At 35.1% G+C, this 13410-nt stretch overlaps 1 protein-coding gene across 11 annotated transcripts in view; it reads left to right on the top strand.

The window, feature by feature from the left end:
* Positions 1-13410, top strand: part of Dzip3 (DAZ interacting protein 3, zinc finger) — a 69915-nt gene that overhangs the window by 1245 nt on the left and 55260 nt on the right. For all 11 annotated transcript variants that reach the window (XR_001781815.2, XR_001781814.2, XR_003951784.1 and 8 more), the window contains exons 2-5: positions 8263-8363; positions 10766-10838; positions 11844-11999; positions 13236-13352. Coding sequence is in view for 4 of the 11 variants with exons in the window: in NM_001110017.2 (NP_001103487.1) it covers positions 8332-8363; positions 10766-10838; positions 11844-11999; positions 13236-13352 (378 nt within the window). In the remaining 7 variants the exon portion in view is untranslated. The remainder of the gene's footprint in view (positions 1-8262; positions 8364-10765; positions 10839-11843; positions 12000-13235; positions 13353-13410) is intronic.

Raw genomic sequence — 13410 nt, 5'->3', positions numbered from 1 at the left:
CTTTGTGTCTCTGCATTTTACTGCTTTAGGCTTTTCATGAAGTGAAACCTAAGAGTAGACTATTTTACACGATAGTTTATTCAGTAAATTCTTATTGAGCTTCAGAAATAGTAGCCTTTATTACAAAGCCAAAGTGCTAGAAAGAAAAAAAAAAATGATCTCTTCCATTGACATAACAGGCATATCCCCAAAATGATGCTTTGATCACTGATGCGTGTGTGATGCTGATCCAGTTAGATCATACTAAACTGAAAGCTGAATGAATGATCTCTTCCTGTGACCTAGTGACATCTTACTTGCCACAGTGTCATAACTACACAGCAGCAGCATATGAAAGTATAGCACATACTGTTATGGATGGCACAAATAAACTACTAATGATTCATTTGTTTACTGATCCATACTTTTATCATTACCACTTGTATTCATAGTCAAAACACAAGCTTAATAGTATATGCCATGTAAAACCAGAAGTATCTTCATACAGCTGTTGTTTACCAAATCTCTTATCATATTTAGGCCATGCCTTATAAATGTGTATTGGTGGTCTTTTACCATGTTTGTGCAACAGTGAAATAACTCAGTGACACATATCTAGAATACCTATTAATTAATACCTATTAATAAGAGGTACATGACTATTCTGTTTCCTTTACCAACCATCAAGTTCTAAAATTTAGCTATCGTTATTGGTCAGTCCATAAAATTGTTATTGGTCAATCCATAAAATTCACCTTTCACTTTTGAAATGTACTTAAGACTTTTCTTTCCATTTTACAGAATTCATAACTGTGTTAAAAGTAGAGGTCTTGATAATTTGAATAGTTTCCCTCTGTCTTGCCTTGACCTTTTGTTTCACACAATTAATACACATTTTTAATTCAGTTCCTAGATAAAGACATGAGATGTCAGAGTATAATAATCATTTTTAATAACTGTTTGAAGGCCTGCTTCTTTGAATAGTGTAAGGTCCTTTGCATGGCTCATAAAAATTTCTTGTTTAAAGCCAGGCTTGGTGGCGCACGCCTTTAATCCCAGCACTCGGGAGGCAGAGGCAGGCGAATTTCTGAGTTCGAGGCCAGCCTGGTCAGGAGCTACAGAGTGAGTCCAGGATAGCCAGGGCTACACAGAGAAACCCTGTCTCGAAAAAAAAAAAATTCTTGTTTAATTTATGTAATAAGTAGATTCTTGTTTTGTGAACAAGCAAGAAGCTTTTTCTAAGCAAGCAGTGGATATGTCTAAATTAAAATTTTAGTTTTTTTCTTATTCATTTTATATAAGCATAATACCTATATATAACTAACAAGTTAATTGATTTTTATATTTTCAGTGTGTTCTCAAACTTTTAATTCTTTAGAGATGTGTGATCAAATAAAATTTATATTTTTTAAAAACTGGTTAACTTTAAGAGATCATTCAGATAGGCTTGAATTATTCATTCCAGTACCACAGGTAATATCTGGCACTAATTGTTCTGATTTACTTCATTGATTAGAAAAATGCCTAGCAAAGGTGAATATGACTAGTTCACTATGAAATATTACATATAATTAATTATATTTGCATACTATTTGCTGGCCAATATTAGGCTCATATGGTTTTGTTTCTGATTGTGTCTGAGCAGACCTATTTGAACTCAATTTGCATACTTATATAAAGTCAAGTATGTCTAGAAGTCATGGAAAATAGTGGAAAGAATATGCATTTTGCATGATTTTCTGCACTCAGTAATTTATTAGTAATGAGTAATTCTGTCTTAGTTTTGCAGCTTTCATAATGCATTACAATAATATCCTTCATAGCTTTGTGCAGGGGATGCGTACTCAGTGTACATATTACATAGTCCATAGTTTCGTGCACAGGAGCTGAAGAAATCTTACAGCGAAACCACATAATATAGTTTAATATGAAAGGACATTTTCATATCCAAAAGCTTAATCTGTCTTCTCTCCTAAAAAAATTAACCCTTTTTTAGGATAGTAATATGCCAATTTTCTTACATGGTAGAACAAGTTGAAGATAGATAGAGAGTAGGTTTTGTCACAGTTAATCGGAAAGCCAAGTTTATGAGGGTCTGCCACTCCTTTGATGATTGCCCTCTTTTCCTCTTTTATATCTTATTTCCCTTTTGTCACTGTTAACTAAGTATAATGACAACATATTTTTCAGTTGCTAAAGATACTCTATCCATTGGTTCCTACTTGTATTTGTGAACAACATGGTTTTAGCAGAGCTATTAATAAATATCTTAAACTTGAGGAGTAATTAAATAGCCATTTTATTCATGACATCTTAACCTATGTATAACCATTGTAGGTACATTCCATATACTAAAATTCATATTCATATCATGTAGATGCTGTGGTCAGAATGTGAAATATCCCCCATAGGCTCATGTGTTTGAACACTGAATCCCCAGCTGGTGGCACTGTTGGGGAGGCTACGGAGCCTTTAGGAGACGGTGCTTTGCTGGAAGAGGGTGTTCACTGGGTACAGGCCTTGATGTCTTATTGCCCCTTATTTCCCATTTACTATCTGTTTCCCCACTGCAGATGAAGTGTGACTGGGTAGCAGCCTTCTGATCCTAGTGTCCTACCTTCCATGCCAGGATGGAATGTAGCTCTTCAAACTAAGCTACAATAAACCCTTCTTTAAATTGCTTTTTGTCCGATATTTTGTTTTGCTATGAGACAGGTAATTCAGTAGATATTTGACTATGTAAGTACAGAAGCAGCTGGCTAAATTTAAATAGAATTAAAGATGTGTTAGCTCAGACCTGTTGGTATTTGCCTATAATTTCAACACTTGGGAATCTGAGGTAAGATCATGAGATTGAAATCATCTCCAGCTACATAACAAGATATGGTTTTCAAACATGCAATAAAACAGAAGTTGGCAGACTGCAACCTAGTTCTAAGGCTGACTGTGGTGGAATATTGACTCTGTAATTGTAGCCTGAGGAACTGAGAAATTTCAGTTGCCTTATAGGAAACCAGTTGTTCTTGGTTGTAGTAGCATAAGAAAAACAGAATTTACCACAATAAAACCCACTAGGAATCTCTACTGGTGTTTTTCCAACATACTTAATCAAATTTACAGTACTTAAATATTTTTGGTAAGGAGCTCCTATCACAAAATGTCATAGTTGCCCTCAGCAAGTTTTCTCTCTTTTCTTTTCCTTTCTTTTCTTTCTTTCTTTTTTTCTTCATTTTGTATGAGTACACTGTTGCTGTCCTCTGCACACCAGAAGTGGGCATTAGATCTTACTACAGATGGTTGTGAGCCACCATGTGGTTGATGGAAATTGAACTCAGGACCTCTGGAAGAAGTCAGTGCTCTTGACCGCTGAGCCATCTCGCCAGTCCCCTTAGCAAGTTTTCAGTTGTCACTCCTTTTTTAAATTTTTTTAGGAAAAAAATCTTACTGAGTTGTTCAGGCTGAACTTGAACTTGAGAGCCTCTTGTCACAGCCTCCTGAGTCCCTGGGATTGGAGGCCTGTGCCGCTAGGTTTGACTTTGAATTTTTAAGTAGATTTTACTCCTTGTGTCTTAAGAGTTTTAATTTTTTTCCTTTGGTAAAATTAAACAAAATTAATAACCTAGTAGTGTCAGAATCTGCTTGTCAACAGACTCATAAACTTCTAGAGTATGTTTAATTAATGCTGGCATAAGAGTGCAGCTTCTTTGTCTACTCAGGGTTATTTAATGCAGATTTCTGTAATAGCGAAATTCTTCAGTGTCAAACTCAGAACAAGTGAAGTTTTGATAAGTAGTACTCAAAAAGTAGTGGCTAAGAGTACGATAGATGTTTCTGTATCAATAGGTGTACTGGCTAGTTTTGTGTCAACTTGACACAGCTGGAGTTATCACAGAGAAAGGAGCTTCAGTTGAGGAAATGCCTCCATGAGATCCAACCGTAAGGCATTTTCTCAATTAGTGATCAAGGGGAAAGGCCCCTTGTGGGTGGGACCATCTCTGGGCTGGTAGTCTTGGATTCTATAAGAGAGCAGGCTGAGCAAGCCAGTAAAGAACATCACTCCATGGCCTCTGCAACATCTCCTGCTTCCTGACCTGCTTGAGTTCCAGTCCTGACTTCCTTTTTGGTGATGAACAGCAGTATGGAAGTGTAAGCCAAATAAACCCTTTCCTCCTCAACTTGCTTCTTGGTCATGATGTTTGTTCAGGAATAGAAACCCTGACTAAGACAATAGGGAAATGGGAAGGGCTACATTGCAGTTATATAATTAATTATTAAATTAATTTTAAAAATTAAATAATTAATTATATCATATAACATTACATTGCAGTTTATATCATATAATGTACACAAAAAGCAATTTCTGTCTCATTTATTAAATCTCACTATTGCTTCCAACATAATAGTCCTTTCCTCTCACAGAGGAATAGAAGAAACGTGAACTAATTTTGCTGTGTACCTAAACAATGAAGTGAGGAAGATGTTATGATTAATGAAAATAGTTGTAGCAGAAACGTTTTATATAGAATCTGATATGTGATAAGGCCTAATATTTTCACAACTTCATAAAATACAGGTTTCATTATTTCCATTTTCAGATAAACAGACATACAGAATATTTTTTAATTTCACATGAAGTTGAATAACTAGTGTGCCTGAGAGCACACCTGTGTATTGCAAAGTGAGTCCAAAGGAGATAATTTGTCATTTCACTTTCTTCTAGACATGTCTTATTATATAAATCTCATAATTAGAATGATCTTATTTTTCTTCCTGAGAGCAAAATATCTCTGTCAACTACTTAAGCTTCTTAGCACAATATATTCTTTTAACTTTAATGGTTCTCAATCCAGCATAGTTTTGTGTTCCAGAGGATGAGATTTTGAAGTAGATTGGTTAACAGTATGAACTGACAGGAGGTAGTTTAGTTTCCAAGTAGAAAATTCTTAATACAAATTTCTCCTGAAAATACCAAATAAATTAATTTCAAGCCACTACCATTGAGACAGGTGTGAAGTCTGCTTTAATTGTTTTCTATACCAGTAAGTTTCCCACCTGCATTCTGTAAGTGCCAGAGTTGGGAAGCAGAGACTTTGTGGGCCTTTGCACATCCTCTAAAGTGGGGTCTTCTTGAAAACTAGTCTGCAGCTTAGGTAACTTAGTCAAGATGAATATTTGAGTGGGTTTTTACAAAAACATCTGGGGGAAGGGACAGGTGCTATAACCTAAATGTTTAAAGTATAAATAATTGTCATGTCTGCTTAAATGTGGCTAACTACAGCCTTAAAAATGTGAACCAAAACCACTTTTACAAATGAATAAAGGAGTTTGGTATAAAATATGTAAATAAAAATGAGAGTTGAGAGCTCTGTGGAAATAAGAAAAGCATTTCACTGATAGAGTTAACAACATTTGTTTTTCTGCCAGTGAAAACCAGCCTGTGGCTAAAACCATGACGGCTGACATGTGTAGTAAATGCACAGTACACTTTAGCTTACCTTCCAGTCAAGCAGGAGGCTGGAAAGTTCTGCCAAAAAAGCAGTCTCAGTTATAGGAAGACACTGAATTGTCTTTCCTCCAACAGGAAAATACTGATATGAATCCATTGGGGAAATGTAGATGTCATCCTTTCTCCTGTGCTAATCCTAACGTTAAAGGTTTCTTCTGACCTTTAAGTATCTCTGCTTGTTTTAGTTAGACGACACTGATAATATTTCTGTCTAGGCTGCTTCCTTTTGGTTGCAAGGCACTTAGGCCTTCCCAGCAGAGGCTGTAAAATGTGTCTGCTGCTGGCTGCTGCTTGCACTTACCATCTAGACATTGATAATCTGCTCTCCTGAAAGTTTACTCACACAGATTGTCTCATGTTGCATGTTAAACAGGCAAAAGAGCTACCAGCCTTTCTTAAATTCAGCATATAAATGACTTTTGGTTTACAAATTTTCACTCCTTTTTCATCTTAATACAGACAGCTTAGAGAGGATTTCTGCCTTCTACCTTGTAACCAAAAGATTTTTCCTCCCTCTTTACATAAATCTTTCCTATGATCTTCACAGTTACTAATTAAAGGAGACCTTACCAATCTTGAGTGTATCAAATATGCTGTTTGAGAAAATACCTACCTAGTTACTGAAATAAGTGTTCTAATGCAACAAATGAGGCACTCTGGTGCTTTCTAGGAAAGAGATGGAGATCTGTTGTATTTGTTTTGGTGTTTTTCAGTTCCCTTTCTTTTTTTCCATAATTGCTTCCCTTGTTCCACAGCATCTAGCATCGGTTTTACATTTACATGGTATGTTGGTCCTGAGTTTACTAAATGGGATCAGAAAAGGAAACCCAGCCTAACAGAGTCCTGAGTCACGGACAACCCATGGAAGAGATCAAGTGGGACTAATTTTAGAAACGTTCTTGGAATAGAGCTAGATAGTCAAAAATATACTTTAGTTGCTTATTATTTTGTTGATATTGTCTGCATATTTTTGCTCTTTCAAGAAACATCCACAAAGAGCTGAGCATATAGCATACACCATTAATGCCAGCACTTTGTAGGCAGAAGCATGTGAATCTATGAGTTCAAGACCAACATGGTCTATGTTGTAAGTTCTAGGACTACACTGTGAGACCCTGTCTTTAAAAGGGGGGAGGGTAGAGAAAGATCTACAAAAATTCTTTGATGTCTGAGCTGGAGAATATACAAGAGCTTACTACATCTCACCTCCTATTTCATGGAGCTGTATAATATGGTTTTGGAAGAAAAGTGGCTGTGTAGCATTTAATAGTAAAAAAAAAAAAACAATTCAGTACTGTTAGTATTATAATTAAGCAGGAACTGATACTCCTCTATGGAAGCCATTTGACAATATGCATCAGTTAAATCAGTAATGTATCTATTCATCTAGCAATTCTACTGTGAACTGATTGTACAGAAATACCACTAATATAGTCAAAGGGTTATAGACCATGAAAATGGTCAAGAAAATGATCAAGGAAACCAGAAACATTGTTCCATGTAGTGGTGCAGGCCTTCAGTCACAGTCACTTTAAGCTCCAGGCTGACCAAGTTACTAACCACCCACTCTGGTTCCCTTGGATCTGTGGATGAAAGACACATACATATATATATATATATATATATATATATATATATATTAGCTTATTTTTAGTGTGCTATTTAGCTCAATGGCTGGGCACTTCTAAGTTTCCCACAGCTAATGAATGTACCCTTACCTTCACTCCCAGCTCAACATCTTTCAGCTTAGTTGCTCAGTCACCTTTAGTCCTAGCTCAACACCTTTAAATTGTCCCTCAACTTAGTTTCCCTGTTCCATTCTCCTTGCTCAGTACCCTAAATCTGCCCTCAGCTTAGTTGCATTTCTAATTTCCCACCATCTGCCCCAGGCCCAGTTGGGGAAATCAACCAATGGCCACTCCACCCGAAATCTCACGTGGCTGGTATCTCTCCCTCTGAAACAGGCAAATTCTCTTTTCTCTTTGTCCCCTAGCCTGCCTGGGGAACCTGGAGGGCCTGCCGCTTCCACCCAGCCATTGGCCACTAGCATCTTTATTGATTGATGAAGAACCAACTGGGGAACAGGACCTTTAGTATTCACACTCAGATTCCTGATCAAAGCATCCGAACCCCCTCCTCCCCACCCCCCCCCTCCCAGGGACATAATTTAGGTCCTGCCTCTGCTGCATAATGAGCTCAAAGCTAACCTGGGCAGCTTTGTGAACTCTTGAATCACGCTCATGAGTATTTAAATAGTACAAATTGAATTTAAATTGTGTGTGTGTGTGTGTGTTAGGTAGAGAAAGAAGAGTGATCTGGGAATATTTGGCAAGTAAATATGATCAAAGTGTGCTGTGCAATTTTATCAAAGAACTAATAGAAGTTTTAAAAAATGAATTACCAAATAGGGGTAGAGAATAGAACGTGAGTGGTACTGCACTTATCTAGTATGCATAAGGTTCTAAGCATAGTTCCCAGTACTAGAAAAACAATGAATAACTTTATAATATTGGAAACTAAAATAACATAAAAAAGATGGTTTTGATAGAACATTCAGTGCTGCAAAAGAAAAGATGATTTTAATATCATTGTAAATTGTATATAAAATATTCCTATGCCTAGAAAAAGTGTAAATTCTAGATGGTGATTATATTTGGGTATTGAACCTATATTATTATTTTATAGAAACTGAAAATTTTTATAGTTATATACTGGTTTATATAGAGGAGAAAAAATCTTTGTATCTTCCTATTAAAAAATATTATTTTTTCTTACAGCTTTTATGACCATAGCAAAAATCAGTTTGCAGGCATTGGAATAAATCTTGTAAAGGAACATTGTGCAACATGGATTCTCTAGCAGAAGAATTTTTTGTAAGGTAAAGAATGGGTTACTGCAATAAAACTGCATTTGTTATATTCCAAAAGATGATATAGCATTAGACTTTTCTCTGTAAACTTTGAAAACTATTGTGAAATAAATGCCACTAAGCTTCAGGGCAAAAATACAAAGTCATCACTTTGAAAAAAATATATTTAGTTTGTGGACTGTTTTACTTGCTGAGTACTAATTAAAGATTTGTACTTTCTTGATAGGGAGTTTTGTTTTGTGTAAAAGAGATGAGAATTAATTGGGGTAATTACTTAGTTTTACTGTGGAACCTGAAGAAAATATAGGAGCTAATAATATTTATATTGGAATCTCTTAAGTGAGTGTCTTAGTTATAATTTTTATTGCTGCAATGAAACACCATGACCAGAAAGCAAGTTTGAGGGAAAAAGGATGATTTGGCTTATGCTTTTATACCACTGTTCATTATTGAAGAAGTCAGGACAGGACCTCAAACAGGGCAAGAACCTGGAGATAGGAGCTGACGTAGAAGCCATGGAGGGGTGCTGCTAACTGGTTTCCTCCCTATGGCTTGGTCAGCCTGCATTTTTATAGAACCCAAGACCAACAGCCCAGGGATTTCATCACCCACGATGGGCTGGTCCCTCCCTCACTTATTGAGAAATGCCTTGAAGCTAGATCTTAGAGACATTTTCTCAATTAAGGTTCCCTCCTTTCATATAACTATAGTTTGTGTGTCAAATTGATGTAAGATGTCAGCACAGCCAGCTTTGGCCATCTAGCTGTTTCAAAGCTGTTGAAGGATTTTAGTATGCATCTGGGAGTGATAACTATTATTTTAAAGAGTGAGTGATCATGAAATAGAGTTAGCAAGTATTTATTGGAGGACATATTGTATTCCCACAGGTCTTCAAAGGCTTCTGAATACTGCTGCATTCATTCCCAGATAATAAGAGCTTATTAGGCAACTAGGAAATTAAAGAAAAGTTAATTAATTTAGTTAATTAAATTAGCTGTGTCATACTAAATGTACTGAGAGCCATATTTTGAAATATTACTCTAGTTTTTCTCAGTTTCCTCAGATGAAAACATACATAATAAATGAAAAATGATTGTCAGATGCACATATAAAATAATGATATTTTATAACTTATAATTCTATGTAAATCAGTGTTTCTCATCTCAGTATTAGATGTGCCACTCTACTGAATTACTAAGCACAGAAATCATGTATGATCCTTAGAGTTCCTACATGATGCTACTAGCAATTTTGTACATCTTTTAAATCATTATAGAATACTGCATTGTCAATACTAAAGTCAGCATTAAAAGGAAAAGCCGTCAAGGTATTTCTTATTACCAAAGAAATTTATGATTTCTAAATGTGATAGTTACCATAAATTAATATGTTTTGAAAGACTGGGCAATTTTAAGTTTAGAAGCTCTTAAATAAGAAATTGAGATTATCTATATATCTTTTTAATTGTGGCATATACCTGTTATTTGTTTTGATTTTGTTTACTTTATTTTTGAGCAAGAGAGAATGTAAAGTTGGGTGGGTAGGAAGGTGGGGAGGAACTGGTAGATGGAAATACAGTGTATAAAATTAAAAGAGAAAAAATTCCAACAAAACAGGTGTTTTTATGTGTATAGACACATGTATATGTGCATGTGTTTCTTCATACATATATTTCATATGTGCATTATATATATACATACACACACATACACACACACGTCCCTAGCCATTTTTATATTTTATTTTCATAAATTCACACTCAAGAAGAAAATCATCCTCTTTAAAGACATCTTCAACTTAATACGCTATAAGCTTGTGTGTGTGGTCTGTATCTGTGAGGGTGTGCATTGAACCCTTCAGCAGTGTGTAAAAGATGGAGATCTATGTCAGGTGGCTTCCTCTATCACTGTCCTCCCTAAATTTTGAGGCAGCATTTCTCACTGAACATGGAGTTCCTCTTTCTGTTCTACAGGCCGGCCAGGGTGCTCTCTATTCATCCCCTACCACAGCAGCAGTGGGGTTCTAGCAGTGTGCTGCTATGCCTGACTTTTTCACTTGAGTACTGGGGATCCAATCTTAGGGCCTTAATCTTTCAGAGCAAGCATATTACCTACTGAACTACTTCCCCAGTTCTGTTAATAAAGTTTTCTCCTATATACTTTTGTCTGTTGTGTATTTGGTAAATGTGCAGAGTTAATTATACCAGTTTGGTGGTTTCTCTACCATCATCAAGCAAGAGCTTAGTATAACTGTTCTCTAACTTGAACCTCCGAAGAAATGTGATACCCATTTCCATTTCAGGCTTTGATACACATTTGTGATACTTGTGAAACTTTGAGATAGTGACTCAGTTCCTTGATTCTTTACTTTTTGTGAGGACATGCTCTTAATGTATACTTTTTCTTTTAAAGTGGAAATCCTGATGTGGAGGAACAGACCAAGGAAGAAACTGAGATTATAGCAGAGAAACCAGTCACTCAGCTGGTAAGAAAACTAGTAAATAGTAATGAGTTGATTCACTTGTCTATAAAGTTATAATGCAAAGACTAGTTGTAAAATTTTTACTAAGTCACTTTCTGAAAAAGTGATTTTTTATAAGTTTTTGAAAATTTTGAAGTCAACAGATTCTGTAATAAGTGTTTACACACTTTTCAAAATACTTTAATCTTATTTAAAACAATTTTGGGCATAACTCACCTGAAATAACAAGAAATATAAGTTCTTCAAAATGGCTGCCTATGGAAGAATAATTTTGATACTCACCCTAGAGGAGAGAATATAGACAGTTCTGCAGTACGTTCTGTTAATTCTGCATTGCATTTCTGTCTGATTACTGCTCTGTTAGATATCCAAGAATCAAACATTCCACATTTGGTCATTTTCAGTGACTCAAGCTCTATAGGTCTGTAGTAAACTGTTTGTTCTGATTTTCAAACACTGTGACACCATATTCTTAAAGCTTCTCTCCTGAGGAGGGGCTGCTGTCTGTCAGTTGTGTCCCTGTGTCTTTCTCTGTTCTTCACTGACTCTTCACAACTAATGTTAAGTAGCAGGTTTGACTCTTTAGTTATCAATTAACCATTAATGATGGCTATATTAAATCTTTAAAAGTGAATTCTTTAAATCTCAAAGTTCTTGATAATTATTCAGTTCTGACTGAGTTGAAATAAATCATTCTATTTCTGTTTTTAATTTAAAGTCCTGTAACTTAATTTATTTAAAACTACTATGGGTCTAGAAGTTGAAGATCAGCCATATGACTTAAAAAACCAATGTTTTCCTACTAAGGTGTAGAATAATCTACATAAGTTTCTTGAGCAGAGATGATCTTATTCTTATATTTTATGGTTCGATCCGTATACACACACACATACAGACACACACACACACAGAGATACAACTTTCTCTCTTTAAAAATACTTTTAGTGATTTTATCACTAGAATAAATGAAACTATATTAAGTAATTTACTAAATTGAATGTTTTGTAGGACAAACAGAAAATGGATATATCTGCTGATCCTGAGCCTGTTAACGCACTATTAGAAATAAAGAAGGTATTAAATCCAATCAGTGCTCTTCCCAAAGGTGTGTTCCCTAACATTGAAAAGTTCATACAAGAAGATTTCTCTTTCCAGACTATGCAGGTAACATCATCATTTCTCTTTAGTAAACATGTATACTTTTCTTCATATGACTTTTAAAACTATATGGTATATATAATCAGAGTCATAAAATCTATCTGAAAACGTTTTGCTGTCAACCTGGACTATAGATTTGTTAACAAAAATTTTAAAACTCAATATAGGAATGTATGTTTGTAGTAGTAAACTGTGAATTCAGTGTTTACATTGATTATGTAACATAAATATTCCTGTCCTGGCTAGGGACTACTTTTGATATTGTTTTCCCAATTTATAAAATACTGACTTTTTTTTCAAAATGTATTTATTAATAAAATTAATCCCATACAGAATATATAGATTGGGGCATTTTAAACATTTCATCTTTTGACCACTTTTCACCTGAGAAAATTTTACATCATCTCCAGATGCAAATCAAATAGTTACCAATAAAACGTAAATTTATTCGGTATAAATGTAATTTGACATTTATTAAACAATAATAGGTTTGCATACTGATAAGGTAGATGTTCATTTTTATACAAAGAATTAAATCTTGACTGAATATTTGCTGTTAATTATACAGTGTAGCTAATTTTTCCATAGTTAAAAACAATATACATATTGTTCTTTTTTGGTTTGGGGGGGGGTTTGTTTTGTTTTTAGACAAGATTTAGTCCCAGCTGTCCTGCAACTCCTTTTGTAGACCAGACTATCCTCCAGCTCCCAGACATTTGCCTTGCATGGTGTGGTTACAGATATGCAGTCCATGCCTGTCTGTGTTTTTTTGATTTTATAGTTAGCAATGTTAGATGGCTGATAGAAAATAGACACAGACAGCAGAGCCTGTTGGTATTCTGTCTTATCAGAATCACCAAAAGAATAGGATGTTAACCTTAGCCCTCTTTTCCATCTCAGCCATGCAAGGCTGTTTTTCTAGATGCAAAGCTGATGAAAGTTCTACCTAGCATCTCAGACAAAAAAGCATTGTATGCGTGCTAGAAAGTGGGAGGAATTAGAATTGGGATCTATACTTTTTCTGTGTGTGTGTGTGTGTTTGTGTTGTGTTAAGGAAATACCTACTGAGGAGATTAATTAGATTCCTAACAATAAGCTTAATAAACAATTATGTAAATAATGTATATTACTAAGGTAATTAAAAAATCTTTCTCTTCAACAGGGTCTATACATTTTTCTCTTTGTATTATGTATTTAGAAATCCTAAATGACAAAAATGATCACTTCAATTATTCTTCACAGAGGGAAGTTACAACTCATAGCCAGACTGGGGAAGAAATTGTTCCTGCTCTAACATTACATTTTTTGATAACACAACTGGAAATGGCACTTAGAAACATTCAAGCTTCTAATTATACTGTGAGTGTTTTGCATTGAATGTTTGCTTGTGTAACATTTTCTTTATTGAGAGAACAGC

Source organism: Mus musculus, chromosome 16 (assembly GCF_000001635.26).
Source record: "Mus musculus strain C57BL/6J chromosome 16, GRCm38.p6 C57BL/6J".
Lineage (NCBI taxonomy): Eukaryota > Metazoa > Chordata > Mammalia > Rodentia > Muridae > Mus > Mus musculus.
This window is presented reverse-complemented; position numbering and strand designations above follow the sequence as displayed.